At 49.3% G+C, this 15,091-nt stretch overlaps 1 protein-coding gene across 1 annotated transcript in view; it reads right to left on the bottom strand.

Moving 5' to 3' along the window:
* The window catches only part of PAIP1 (poly(A) binding protein interacting protein 1), a 90,982-nt gene extending 76,279 nt beyond the window's left edge, over positions 1 to 14,703 (bottom strand). Inside the window, exon 1 of the mRNA XM_075326778.1 lies at positions 14,306 to 14,703. Within this exon, the coding sequence (XP_075182893.1) occupies positions 14,306 to 14,537 (232 nt within the window). The 5' untranslated portion in view covers positions 14,538 to 14,703. The remainder of the gene's footprint in view (positions 1 to 14,305) is intronic.
* Positions 14,704 to 15,091: the final 388 nt, after the last annotated feature.

The raw sequence follows: 15,091 nt of genomic DNA, 5'->3' as shown, positions 1-15,091 counted from the left end.
TTTTTTTATTTATAAATAAAAATAATAAAAAAAAAATAACATGGGGTCCCCCCAAATTAGATCACCAGCCAAGGTGAAGCTGACAGCTGAGGTCTGGTATTCTCAGGGTGGGAAGAGCCATGGTTATTGGACTCTTCCCAGCCTAAAAATAGCAGGCCACAGCCGCCCCAGAAGTGGCGCATCCATTAGATGCGCCAATCCTGGCGCTTCGCCCCAACTCATCCCGCGCCCTGGTGCGTTGGCTAACGGGGTAATAAATGGGGTTGATACCAGATGTGTAATGTCACCTGGCATCAAGCCCAGCAATTAGCGATGTCACGGCGTCTATCAGACACCCGACATAACTAATTGACAGTAAACAAAAGCAAAAAAAGACAACAAAAAATTTTTTATTAGAAAAAACACTCCCCAAATCATTCCCTTGTTCTCCAATTTAATAAAAAAAATGGGTCCGCAGAAATCCATTTGGATGTCCCACGTCGGCTCTGGACCTTCTAGAATATGGGGGCACGTTCAGGGAACGTATCCCCCATTTTCTAGGAGGGCAGACCCTCCATTTGAGGAGAGTGGGTGCCAAAAATCTGCACCCACTCTCCCCGGGTCACAGCTGCAGAGTGCCGAGCAGCCAGCACAGCTCTCTGAACACAGTGCTGGCTGTTAGCTGCTCTGCACATGTGACCGGCCGGCGTCTGCTGTGAAGGAGGAGGGAGCCGCGGGGGATCAGCGCTGCGACCGGACAGGTATGTATGACACCGGGGGGAATTGGGGTGAACGGGCAGGGCCTGGGTGCATTTTTCTGTCGCATGTCTCAAAGCACATGCGACAGATAACATAGGAGCAGGGCGGCCGGTGCGCTACTGTGCGCGCGGCCATGTTGGATTTTCGGGAGGGGGGTCGGGGGTCGGGGCGGGCACTTTGGCGACACCGGGGGCTTTGCCAGGAAGTGAGGTCAACAGGAAACCTCTTGACCTCACTTCCAGGTAAATGCCTGTGTTCTGGCGTGCCGACAAAGGCCGCGGACCATAACAAAAAAGCAGGTCCATGCGGTGTAGCTGCGTTCTGACCCCACATCATTGATTTCAATGGGGGAGAGAACGCAGCCACAACGCACAAAAGAAGTGACATGCTGCTTTTCTTTCCGCACCGATTTTTGGCATCCAAAACGCTGCGGAAAGAAACGCAGCGTGTGCACTGATTTTTCAGCTTTCCCATACACTTTGCTGGGAAAGCTGAATGCATGCAATTTGCCACTGAAACGCTGCGGTTCAAAACGCAGCGTTTCCGCGGTAAAAAAAGCAACGTGTGCACACAGCCTAATGCTCTACAGAAGATGCTGCCATCACCCAGTGCGTTTGGTAGACGTGCACTTATCCAACATGACAATGATCCACAACACACGTCTGCTGCGTTTCTAAAGAACAGGGTGAAAGTGATTCAGAAGCTGAGTGTCGCTGATCTGAACCCAACCGAACACCTATGGGGAATTCTGAGGAGACAAGTTGCCATGACTCTCCATCCAGCATCCAGGCTCCAAAAAAGGTTGTTCTTAAAGAATAGAAAAAGACAGGTGTTAGGCCTAAACCACACAACATGAAAATCGGTGCGAGTAAAGTGCGAGATATATATATATATTATGAAAAAAAAAAAAAAAAAAAAAAAAAAAAAAAAAAAAAAAAAAAAAAATCGCATTCCACTCAGACCAATATTTGAGATTTATTTGCCTAATCGGGCCAATTTTTCCACTCCACTACAGGGACCTAGACAGCATGAAGGCATCCAATCACAGACTTTGGCAGTCTGACTGCAAGCAATCACACAGAGGGTGGGGGAATCAGTGAATATTCATGAGATTTAATGAGTGGAGCTAGAAGCAGTGTGACAGCCGCACAGAGACTAAGTATAATTGTCCTGCTTTAATCCCCATTTTGCTTCGTTTTACAGCACCCATAGCCCTTACTAATACCATTTTATAACTGTTAAGTTCAGGTCCCTTAAATTTATATGGGGTTCAGCGTCCAGGCTCAAGTTCGGGCTCAAATCTGGTCCTGAACCAGATTTATTTTTTTTTTAATTTCCGAACAGACCCACCAAACTTGAACATCAGCAAGATCACCCATTTCTAATCCTCTCTCATCCCTCTGAAGCACTTGATGGACTTAGGCCTCATTTCCATTCTACTATGTTCTAGTCTCTTCCCTTCTTGCCCCTGTGCAGAGCCCCTTCCCCGTCGCCCCTGTGCAGAGCCCCTCCCCCATCGCCCCTGTGCAGAGCCCCTCCCCCATCACCCCTATGCAGAGCCCCTCCCCCATCACCCCTATGCAGAGCCCCTCCCCCATCACCCCTATGCAGAGCCCCTCCCCCATCACCCCTATGCAGAGCCCATCCCCCCCCCCCCCATCACCCCTGTTCAGAGCCCATCGCCCCTCTGCAAAGCTCTCATCACATTCCCACTTAGGCTAAGTTCACACTTCCGATTTCAATCCGTCAGGTCCGTCAGCAACGGATCAGTTGTTTTTTAGATGTCAACTGATGCAACTGATGTGTTTTTCACAGGATTCCTGATTCAATTGCGTCCGTTACATCCGCTGTGCGTCCATTTGACGGATCAGTCATGATCCATGTGTGTTGGGACAGCCCAGTGTGCGTGCCAAACATGCTGGGCATGCTCAGTAGAGCATGACGGAATCCAGCGCTGGATTCCGTTGTAAGACGAATTACGACGGAATCCAGCACCATAGACATACATTGCAAGTGTGACGGATGGCGACAGATTCCTGCGTGGTGCGTTGTTTTCGACGGCCCGAAAAACGTTACATTCTGCGTTGCTCCCCGCCCGGCGGTCAGTCAAAAAACAACGGACCGCGACGCAGCGGACGCAACGCAGGGTCATCAGTCGCAATCTGCCACTAATGCAGATTCTGTTGTTTACCATAGCGTCGGATTTCGACTGATACATTTTAGCGGAAATGTGAACTTAGCCTAACACAATAAACAAGATGCCGGTCTCAGTCATAAGTACATAGTGTGCCAGGAACCAGCCAGAAAACAGAGCGGCTCTGGACAAGTGGGTCCCGTTGTGTTGGACTCCAGCCGTAATTGGATTATTATTTGTCTGAAGCACCAGGGTTAAAGCCTGGCTGGTCTATTCTTTACCCAAGGAATTCACCAGGTGTGCAAGGAACAAGCAATTCCCAGGCCATCAGCTCATCACCCCCAGGCTGCATCCAATCATACAGTGTCTCTAACCTCATCCAGACACGTGATACACAATATATACATCATAAACACCACATGTTGCTGGGAGTGTGGCGCCGTTCTACAGAAGACACCAGCCGAGATCAGAGAAAACTCCAATCCCTTCTGCCTAAGCTCATAGATGCAATGATCGAAAGTGATGGTTCACATTTATCCTGTGCTACACACTTATGTCACTTTTTTTGCATCTAATAAGTTTATCTCCCCCTCATATAACAAGTCCTAAGAAAGCTCCAACAAAAAAAATTAGTTACGACTCATAAAATGGTTTGTGTCGCCTTATTCTAAGTTCTCCTTTATATCACATGGTAAGGGCAGCAAAAACAGTTGTCGATATTTTTTCTATTCCAGTTTTATATATTTTTATTAATAGTTTCTCAATACATTATATGGTAAATTGAATGTTGCCTTTCCCCCCTTCCTGACATTGGACGCACCTGTGTGTCCTGCTGACCGTGGGGGCACAGGGGCTTGTGCCTGGCGCCATCACTGAGAGAGCCTGGCTTTACTAACCTCCTGCAGTACCAGGCGGTGCCAGCGCCATCCCTGGGCTTTTTAACCCTATAGATGCCACAGTCAATAGTGATCATACAATTTAAAAGTCTGTGTCCCTCTCTCACTCCACTGGCACCCCAACGCCGTGATCGCAGGAAGTCAATGGTTGTCACGGCCTCTGAACGTCAAACAATGACATCCGGACCTGCCAGGTACAGCAGCCTGTTAGGCCCTGCCAAATGCAAAAGGTCTAAAGCTCCCTGTCTGTGCAAAACTAGTATTGAAGGCCATCAGAATAGGGACTAGCTAAATAAAAGGTTTAGATCCAATTGCAGGACACAGTATAGAGCGGGTGAAATACGTACTGAACACGTCAACAATTTTTTATAAGTAAAAATATTTCTAAATGGGGTTATAGACATGAATTTCTCACCAGATTTCATTAACAACCCATCAAATCCACACAAGCAAAAAAAAGTAAACCATAGCGGTACATAAATGTAGTGATGTTTAATAAGGAGAAATGACAAGGAAAAAAACATTGAACACATTCAGAAAAAGGTGGAAAAAGTCATGACACCAGCTGAAATTATCAGTAATTAGAAAATCCTGCCACTTAATAAAAAACAATATCAGCTGGTTCAACTGATGGCTATAAAAAAAGGTGTCTCATTACCAAGGTGTAACACAAGAAACATCTCATGATGGGTAAAACCAGGGAGCTGGCTCAAGACCTTCACAACCTTATTGTTGCAAAATATATTGATGGCATTGGTTACAGAAGAATTTCTAAACTACTGAAGCTTTCCGTGAGCTCTGTTGGGGCCATGATCCAAAATTGGAAAGAACATAATTTCACCATTAACTGGCCACATCCAGGTGCTCCCCACAAGATTTCAGATAGAAGAGAATTATCAGAAGAATTGTCCAAGATATAGAAAGACTAAAGCGGGCTTTACACGCGATCTCGCTAGCGAGATCGCAAGCGATTGTACCCGCCCCTTCGGTTGTGCGACACGGGCAAATCGCTGCCTGTTGTGCACAATCTCGCTTACACCAGTCACAGTACTTACCTGTTCTGCGACGTCGCTCTGGCCGGCGATCTGCCTCCTTTCTAAGGGGGCGGGTCATGTGGCGTCACAGCGACGTCACACGGTAGCTGTCCAATAGAAGCGGAGGGACGGAGATGAGCGGGCGTAACATCCCGCCCACCTCCTTCCTTCCGCATTGCCGGTGGACGCAGGTAAGGAGATGTTAGTCGCTCCTGCGGTGTCACACAGTGATGTGTGGTGCCGTGGTAACGAGGAACAACATCGCTAATGAGAGGTAAACTATTTTTTGTTTTAGGACGACCTCTCCATGGCAAACGATTTTGGCCGCTTTTGCGATCATTTTAGGTCACACATAAATGTTACACGCTGTGATATCGTTAATGATGCCGGATGTGACACCGACGATAATTCATAAACGATATCGTAGCGTGTAAAGCCCGCTTTAGAGTTAGCAGGAAAATGGTTTAAAAAAACAAGTAATGCACCAAATCTCCATGGCCTGTATCAGGGCTGTGGAGTCGGAGTCGGAGCTCATTTTGCTGGAGTCGGTGTCGGTATAAAATGCACCGACTCCAACTCCTAAAATATATAATAAATTGGGGACAGTAGTGCAATGCAGAATGTGCTGAATATTTTACTAAATAATAACATTTAGTATAATGCTTATATTTAAGTGAAAAATGTATTGTAGTACAATGTGAACATCAGACATTTAATTATTTTTATGATACAATAATCAAGATATTTGGATAGAACATAAAATATATTTATTGGAATACAACTTTAGAACACAAACTAATTGTAAATATGTTATATATATATATATATATATATATATATATATAACATATTTACAATTAGTTTGTGTTCTAAAGTTGTATTCCAATAAATATATTTTATGTTCAATAATTAAATGTCTGATGTTCACATACACATGTTCATGTATTACAATAAATGTTTCACCTAACTATAAGCAATATATGTAGGAGTCGGAGTCGAAGGTCTGGTTTACTAACTCCACAGCCCTGGCCTGTATTCACACTCACCATGCAAGACTCCTTTGCTGAACAAAAAGTATGTTCAAGTGCATTTAGAGTTTGCTCAACAACATTTAGACAAGCCTGTGAAATACTGGGAGAATGTAGGCTGGTCATATGAGACCAACATTGAACATAATACACACCATGTTTAGAGGCCAAAAGACACTGCATATTAACCCAAAAACACCATACCAACAGTGAAGAATGGAGGTGAAAACATCATGGTGTGGGGCTGTTTTCAGCATATACGGCACTGGCAAACTTCATATAATTGAAGGAAAGATGAATTGACAAATGTAGTGACATTCTTGATAAAAATCTGCTGCCATCTATTAGGATGATTAAAGCTGGTGTCACACATAACGACAACGACGTCGCTGCAACGTCACCATATTCTGTGACGTTGCAGCGACCTCAACAGCGACGTCACTGTGTGTGACACATAACGATCAGACCCCTGCTGCGAAATCGTTGCTCGCTCCTGAATGCTCCAGGTCATTTTTTGATCGCTGCTATCCCGCTGCGCCATGCTGATAAGCTGATAATCCTTGTGTTTGACACCGCAGCAGCGACGCTACGTCTGAAACCACACAACGACCGTCGACGTCGCTATGATCGCTGCTTTATATAACATGTTTGACAGCTTACTAACGATCATCTATGGTCGCTGCTACGTCACAGAATATGGTGACGTTGCAGCGACGTCGTTGTCGTTATGTGTGACACCAGCTTTAGATGAGACAAGGATGGACATTTCAGCAAGACAATGATCCCAACACACAGCCAAGGAAACTCAATTAGCTTCAGAAAGAAAAAAATAAAGCTTCTAGAATGGCCCAGCCAGCCTGACCTGAACCCACTAGAAAATTTATGGAAGGAACTAAAGCTCAGAGTTCATAGAAGGAGCACAAAATTTAAATAAAAGGGACAAGTCAGGAGGAGGAAGCATTCCAGAGGACTTCACCCACAAAAGGTAGGTGTGTGTGTGTGTGTGTGTGTGTGTGTGTGTGTGTGTGTGTAATATATATTTCAATGTGTTCAATGAGATCTAGATCCAAACTCATTGCTGCCACTTCAGAACTCTCCAGCGCTTTCTTTCCATCTATTTCTGGCTGCTTACTGAAGTATGTTTGGGGTACTATCCTGCTGAAAGACCCATGTCCTGGGACACAAATCCAGCTTCTGACACTGGTCGCTACATTGCCACAAAAATCCACTGGTAATCTTCAGATTCCATAATGCCTTGCACACAGTCAGGGCACCCATTGCCAGAGGCAGCAAAGCAACCACAAAACATCTCTGACCTCCACCATATGTGACTGTAGGTACTGTGTTCTTTTCTTTGAAGGCCTCATTCCATTGCCAGTAAACAGTAGAATGATGTGCTTTACCAAAAAGCTCTATCTTGGTCTCATCTGTCCACAAGACGCATTCCCACAAGGATTTTGGTTACTCACGTACATTTTAGCAAACTCCAATCTGGCATTTTTATGTCTCTGTGTCAGCAGTGGGGTTCTCCTCGAGCTCCTACCATAGTATTTAATGTCATTCAAATGTGGACCGACAGTACACGCCGACACTGATGCACCCTGAGCATGGAGAACAGCTTGAATGTCTTTGGAGCTTGATTGGGACTTCTTATCCACCATCAGGACTATCCTGCGTAGCAACGTTTCATCAATTTTTTTGTGAAATCCATGTCCAGGCAGATTAGCTACAGTACCATGGGTTGTAAACATCATTATGTTGTTCACGGTGGACAAAAGAACATCAAGATCTCTGGAGATTGACTTGTAACCAAGAGACTGTTGATATTTTCAACAATTTTGGGTCTGAAATCCTCAGACAGTTCTCCTCTCCTCTTTCTATTCTCCATGCTTAGTGTGACACACAATGCAAAGATTGAGTATATGCCTCCCCTTTTTATCTGATTTTTTTGTGTGATTTTCATATTGCCCACACTAGTTACTTCCCACAGGTGAGTTTGAACAAACATCACATGCTTAAAAAAAATTCTATACCCACAATTTTGGAAATATGACAAGAATTCTGTCCGGCTTATTTTTGAAATTATGTCCGATTAGCCTTTTTTTTATATTTATGGTGCTCCAATAAAGACAAAAGGAAGTACACATGTGTATAACAAAAATGTGTAAATGCGATGATTGTCTAAGGCTACTTTCACACTTGCGTTGAACGGTATCCGTTGCATTGCGTTGTGTAACGGATGCAACGGATGTGTTGCATATAGTGACACAACGGATGCAACGGATGCTGCAAAACAACGCAATTCGTTTTGATTTTTTTTTTTTTTTTTTCCCGGTTTTACCAGCGGCAGACTATAGTGAACGATCAGCTGATCGTTCCCTGCAGCCGGCCGCTGGGTGATCAGCTGATTGCTCCCAGTAGCCGGCCGCCGGGTGATCAGCTGATCGCTCCCGGCTGCCGGGTGATCAGCTGATCGCTCCCTGCAGCCGGCCGCCGGGTGATCAGCTGATCGCTCCCTGTAGCCGGCCGCCGGGTGATCAGCTGATCGCTCCCGGCCGCCGGGTGATCAGCTGATCGCTCCCTGCAGCCGGCCGCCGGGTGATCAGCTGATCGCTCCCTGCAGCCGGCCGCCGGGTGATCAGCTGATCGCTCCCTGCAGCCGGCCGCCGGGTGATCAGCTGATCGCTCCCTGCAGCCGGCCGCCGGGTGATCAGCTGATCGCTCCCTGCAGCCGGCCGCCGGGTGATCAGCTGATCGCTCCCTGCAGCCGGCCGCCGGGTGATCAGCTGATCGCTGTCACTTGCCGGCGCCCGGGCATGCCGGCGGGCAGGCGCTCAGCTGAGCGCTGTGACTTGCCGGCGGCCGGGCATGCTGGTGGCCGGTCATTCAGCTGAGCGCTGTCGCTTGCCGGCAGCCGGGCGCTCAGCTGAACGTTCGGCCACCGCGAGCCAAAATAAAGTTTGATTTAAAAAAAAAAAAAAAAAAAAAAAAAAAAAAGAGCATGCGCAGTGAAATCCAGAGGATTCCGCTGCTCAAAATAACGTTACATGCTGCGTTGCTCCCGCTGGGCGGAAGCAACGGAGCGTCGCCCAGCGGAAGCAACGCAGCTCCTTTTGGTACAATCCGTCACCCATACAAGTCTATGGGAAACAGCGGAATCCGTTAACGGATTCCGCTGTTTCCCAAAAGGGCGGATTGTAACGGAAGGAAAATAACGCAAGTGTGAAAGTACCCTAACAGAAATACTTAATTTTCTGTAACAATTTCAAGGGTTCCATCACATTTGGCCACGACTGTATGTATGGGATAAAAATACAACTTAACCTACAATAAAAAGAAATAAAAAAGGAAAAACAGTCACCATATTCCAAATCGGCAGCAGAAAAAAACGCTGATCAACACTGCCCCAGATAATAACCTTAGACCATCTGATAAAACATCGGATAGCACGCGTCTGTTATATGCTGGTGTGAGCGAGCCCTTACTGACAAAAGCAGCAGCAGTGAAAGAAAGAGGATTTTACTAAATATAATGCATTAAACACAGTGTCCCGCCTGCCTAGCAAGAGTCGGGTGTGATCTTCTGGGTTGTGGGGGAGCGGGTCCAACAAGCCTCACGGCCCCCAACACTGTGAAAGCACAAGATCTCGTGTTAATCTGAATTGTCACTTTTTGAAGTAAAATACATTGTTTACGAAGCTGCTGCCGATCGGGCTTCACGGAGGCTCCCTGGTTAGCTCTGTAGCTTTGCACCGCCGGGGTCTCACCAAGACCTGCTGAGCAGCAAGGTGGCTGAATTTGCTCTGTAACTGGGGCTAATATACCAAATCCAGTTACAGGGAAAATCCATCTGGTATATAAATGATGCTATCGGAATCGTTGTAAAGGGACTATAATACTGTATTTTTCGGATTATAAGATGCACTTTTTGTCCTAAAAATTTGGGAGGAAAATGAGGGGTGCGTCTTACAATCCGAATGTACCTTACCGGGGTGTGGTGAAGAGGGGTCATAGGAGGAAGGGCAATGTTGTGCTGCGGACACTGCTCTGTGCGGAGGGCGGTGCTGCTGTGTGTGGCGGGCCATTCTGAAAATGTCGGAGGTAAGGGCTTCAAATAATGGTGCCCGAAATCGGCGTGTGTGAAGATGGAGCTCTCGACTCAAGCTCATCAGCTCATGTGCCAACTCCGGCCGCCATTTCTTTGAAGCCCGCACCGCCGGTATCTTCAGAATAGCCAGTGCCTCACCGCCCACAGCGAGCACCAGCAGCCCGCACCGCCGGTATCTTCAGAATAGCCAGTGCCTCACCGCCCACAGCGAGCACCAGCACAGAGCAGCGCCAGCCACCCCAGCACAGAGCAGCGCTCGCTGGCCACAGTGAGCATCTGGACCCCCTCTGCACAACCTTGAGCATCGCCGTAGTCCAGCATCGCCCCTGCCTCCTGTGACCTCCGCTCCACCACCGCTGCTGCCCCACCTCCCCAGTAAGACAGCACCGGATTATAAAACGGACCCCATATTTTTTTTTTTTTTACTTTTTATTTCATCCCCATATTTGGGGTGCGTCTTCTAAAACGGAAAATACGGTACATTATTCACATTTATTGGTACAGCTCATAGAGTCCCACGGCTTTCAGTGTCATGTCTACGCTGATGACACACATATCTACCTCTCTGGACCTGACATTACCTCTCTACTAACCAAAATTCCACAATGTCTGTCTGCTATTTCATCCTTCTCTGGGCGATTCCTAAAGCTTAACATGGACAAAACAGAATTCATTGTCTTTCCTCCTCCTCCTCACTCAACCCATCCAACAAGCCTATCCATCAAACTTGATGGTCGATCACTCTCCCCAGTCTCACAAGCTCGTTGCTTTGGAGTAACCCTCGAGTCTGCTCTATCCTTCAAGCCACACATCCAAGCCCTCTTCAACTCATGCCGATTACAACTCAAAAATATCTCCCCCGGATCCGTGCTTTCCTTAACCAAGAATCCGCAAAAACATTAGTGCATGCCCTCATCATCTCCCGCCTCGATTACTGCAACCTTCTGCTCTCTGGCCTCCCTTCCAACACTCTTGCACCCCTCTAATCTATCCTGAACTCTGCGGCCCGCTTAATCCACCTCTCCCCTCGCTATTCCCCAGCCTCTCCTCTCTGCCAATCCCTTCACTGGTTTCCCATTGCCCAACGACTCCAATTCAAAACATTAACCATGACTTACAAAGCCATCCACAACCTGTGTCCTCCCTACATCTGTGACTTATTCTCCCGGTACCTACCTGCACGCAACCTCAGATCCTCACAAGATCTCCTTCTCTACTACTCTCTTATCTCCTCTTCCCACAATCGCGTACAAGATTTCTCCCGTGCCTCCCCCATACTCTGGAACGCTCTACCCCAGCATATCAGACTCTCCCCTACCGTGGAAAGCTTCAAGAGGAACCTGAGGACCCATCTCTTCCAACAAGCCTACAACCTACAATAGCCCTCAATCCAGTACACCACTGTGCAACCAGCTCTGTTCTCACCTATTGTACCATCACCCATTCCCTGTAGACTGTGAGCCCTCGCGGGCAGGGTCCTCTCTCCTCCTGTACCAGTCTGTTTTGTACTGTTAATGATTGTTGTACGTATACCCTCTTTCACTTGTAAAGCGCCATGGAATAAATGGCGCTATAATAATAAATAATTTATTGCTATCTGCTGCTTTTTTTTTTTTAACAAGTTGTGGCGCCATCTGCTGTTTTTTCCCGTTTTCAATTTTACCACTGCTTCATTTTTTGTAAGTTAATAACTAAATATACATTATACACACACTTTATATATACACGCGAGTCTCTATGTCCACCTCTTTTTATAGGACGTAGGGTCTTAATACAGCAGAGCTGTGAGAGCAGCAGCAGATGTGTTTGCAAGAAGCCAAATGTTTTCTCCTGTTCGGTCAGTTACTTGTCTCACACTGGTAACCCCCCCTCCCCCATCTATTTCCCATAATCCCTGGAGGCAGAGTTATCCTCCGAGCAGCGTCCTCCCCATAGCCTGGAAGAGCTCATTTACATAAAGTGATAAATCATCTTTTATCTACAACATGGCATCTGATACGACACATACAGCTATGACGTTTTCCAGTCTATAACCTGTATGCCCATATTCATATTTTACATATGTCAAATCTGATGACCAATTCCTTTAACCCTTTAAGTGCTTCACAGGAAAGTGATGTGGAAGGAAAAAAAAAAAAGTGAAAATTTTACTTTATCCCACAAACATGTTGCTTTAGCATCAAATTTGTCTTTTCATAAGAGTAACAGGGGAACATGCACCGTACAATTTGTTGTGCAATTTCTCCTGAGTTTGCAGATACCCCAGATATGGTGGAAAACTACTGTTTGGGCGCACGGCGGGGCTCGAAAGGGAAGGAGCGCTGTTGGAATTTTGAAATGCAAGATTGGCTGGATCAGTAGCGGATGCCATGTTGGTTTGGAGAGCCCCTGAGGTGCCTAAAGTCCTTCTGATGCTGGGAGCGGATGGCAGTGAGCCTGTGGAGAAGGTAGGGGTGCAGTACTGTGTGATATTGGGGGACACAGTCTCGTGTACATGGCAGGGGTGGTGGTCCTGTGTGATACTGTGATTACAGTCCCAGGTACATGGTGGGGGAATCCTGTGTGATAGAGAGTACAATCCTGTTTGTCTGCCTCTACCTCTCACGGCAGGGATGGTGGTGGTCCTGTGTGATATTGGGGGCCGCAGTCTCGGGTACACGGCAGGGATGGTGGTGGTCCTGTGTGATATTGGGGGGGCGCAGTCTCGGGTACACGGCAGGGATGGTGGTGGTCCTGTGTGATATTGGGGGGCGCAGTCTCATGTACACAGCAGGGATGGTGGTGGTCCTGTGTGATATTGGGGGGCTCAGTCTCGGGTACACGGCAGGGATGGTGGTGGTCCTGTATGATATTGGGGGGCGCAGTCTCGGGTACACGGCAGGGATGGTGGTGGTCCTGTGTGATATTGGGGGGCGCAGTCTCGGGTACACGGCAGGGATGGTGGTGGTCCTGTGTGATATTGGGGGGGCGCAGTCTCTGGTACACGGCAGGGATGGTGGTGGTCCTGTGTGATATTGGGGGGGCGCAGTCTCGGGTACACGGCAGGGATGGTGGTGGTCCTGTGTGATATTGGGGGGCGCAGTCTCGGGTATACGGCAGGGATGGTGGTGGTCCTGTGTGATATTGGGGGGCGCAGTCTCGGGTACACGGCAGGGATGGTGGTGGTCCTGTGTGATATTGGGGGGCGCAGTCTCGGGTACACGGCAGGGATGGTGGTGGTCCTGTGTGATATTGGGGGGCGCAGTCTCGGGTACACGGCAGGGATGGTGGTGGTCCTGTGATATTGGGGGGCACAGTCACGGGTACACGGCAGGGATGGTGGTGGTCCCGTGTGATATTGGGGGGCACAGTCACGGGTACACGGCAGGGATAGTGGTGGTCCCGTGTGATATTGGGGGGCACAGTCACGGGTACACGGCAGGGATAGTGGTGGTCCCGTGTGATATTGGGGGGCACAGTCACGGGTACACGGCAGGGATAGTGGTGGTCCTGTGTGATATTGGGGGGCGCAGTCTCGGGTACACGGCAGGGATAGTGGTGGTCCTGTGTGATATTGGGGGGCGCAGTCTCGGGTACACGGCAGGGATGGTGGTGGTCCTGTGTGATATTGGGGGGCGCAGTCTCTGGTACACGGCAGGGATGGTGGTGGTCCTGTGTGATATTGGGGGGCGCAGTCTCGGGTACACAGCAGGGATGGTGGTGGTCCTGTGTGATATTGGGGGGCTCAGTCTCGGGTACACGGCAGGGATGGTGGTGGTCCTGTGTGATATTGGGGGGCGCAGTCTCGGGTACATGGCAGGGATGGTGGTGGTCCTGTGATATTGGGGGGCACAGTCACGGGTACACGGCAGGGATAGTGGTGGTCCCGTGTGATATTGGGGGGCACAGTCACGGGTACACGGCAGGGATAGTGGTGGTCCCGTGTGATATTGGGGGGCACAGTCACGGGTACACGGCAGGGATAGTGGTGGTCCCGTGTGATATTGGGGGGCACAGTCACGGGTACACGGCAGGGATGGTGGTGGTCCTGTGTGATATTGGGGGGCGCAGTCTCGGGTACACGGCAGGGATGGTGGTGGTCCTGTGTGATATTGGGGGGCACAGTCACGGGTACACGGCAGGGATAGTGGTGGTCCCGTGTGATATTGGGAGTACAATCCTGTGTACATGGCACGGAGGGTGGTCCTATGTGATATAGGGGACACAGTCCGGGTACATGGCAGGGGTGGGAGTCTTGTGTGATATTGGGGCACAATCCCAGGTACACGGCAGTGGTGGTCCTGTATGTGGTGGTCGTGTATGATATTGGGGGCCGGGTCCCTGGTACACGTCCGGAGGGGGGTCCTGTGTGATATTGGGGGCTGGTACCTGTGATGAGGTTGTTCCCCACGGGGGGGCTGCTGAGCGGCGGCCGCAGCGGCTCCTGTTGCTGGAGTCCTCCCGGCCTCTGCGATGAGTTGATCCTCCCGGCCTCCTCTCCGTTATTCTGGCCCCGGAAGCCTGATGGAGAGTCGCCGTCTCTCCCGCGTCCTCTACCCGCCCCCAAGCCACGACCTCTGCCTCTACCTCCTCCAGGAGCTCTATCGAAGCCGTCCCACATAGCGAGCACACACTGTTCCGGTACGGAGCTCGGTAGACGAGCAGCCCTCTCCGGGCCCGATCACAAAACCCCGCTCCGCCCCTTGTCAGCAACCAAAACAGGAACCGAGCTGACAGGGACATCTGCAGGACGGAGGTCAAACTGCACCGTTATTGCACTCTGTGAGAGGCGAGCCGCCACTTACAGCGTCACCTAGTGCTCGGAGGACTGCAGCGCACTGAGCGGGCTGCAGAACGTAACGTCATCCATAACGTTCCAAACCATCGCCTGCTACAGTCAGTGCAGTGTGTAGAGGGGAGGAGCGGGGGAAGAGGCGGGGGGAGGAGCTGGGGAAGAGACGGGGGGAGGAGCGGGGGAAGAGGCGGGGGGAGGAGCGGGGGAAGAGGCGGGGGGAGGAGCGGGGGAAGAGGCGGGGGGAGGAGCGGGGGAAGGGGCAGAGGGGAGGATCAGGGGAAGGGGCAGAGGGAAGGAGCAGAGGAAGAGGCAGGGGAAGGGGCAGAGGGGAGGAGCGGGGGAAGAGGCGGGGGGAGGAGCGGGGGAAGAGGCGGGAGAAG

This window comes from Anomaloglossus baeobatrachus, chromosome 1 (assembly GCF_048569485.1).
Source record: "Anomaloglossus baeobatrachus isolate aAnoBae1 chromosome 1, aAnoBae1.hap1, whole genome shotgun sequence".
Classification (NCBI taxonomy): Eukaryota; Metazoa; Chordata; class Amphibia; order Anura; family Aromobatidae; genus Anomaloglossus; species Anomaloglossus baeobatrachus.
Note: the sequence above shows the minus strand (reverse complement) of the source record. Positions and strands in the feature narration are given on the sequence as shown.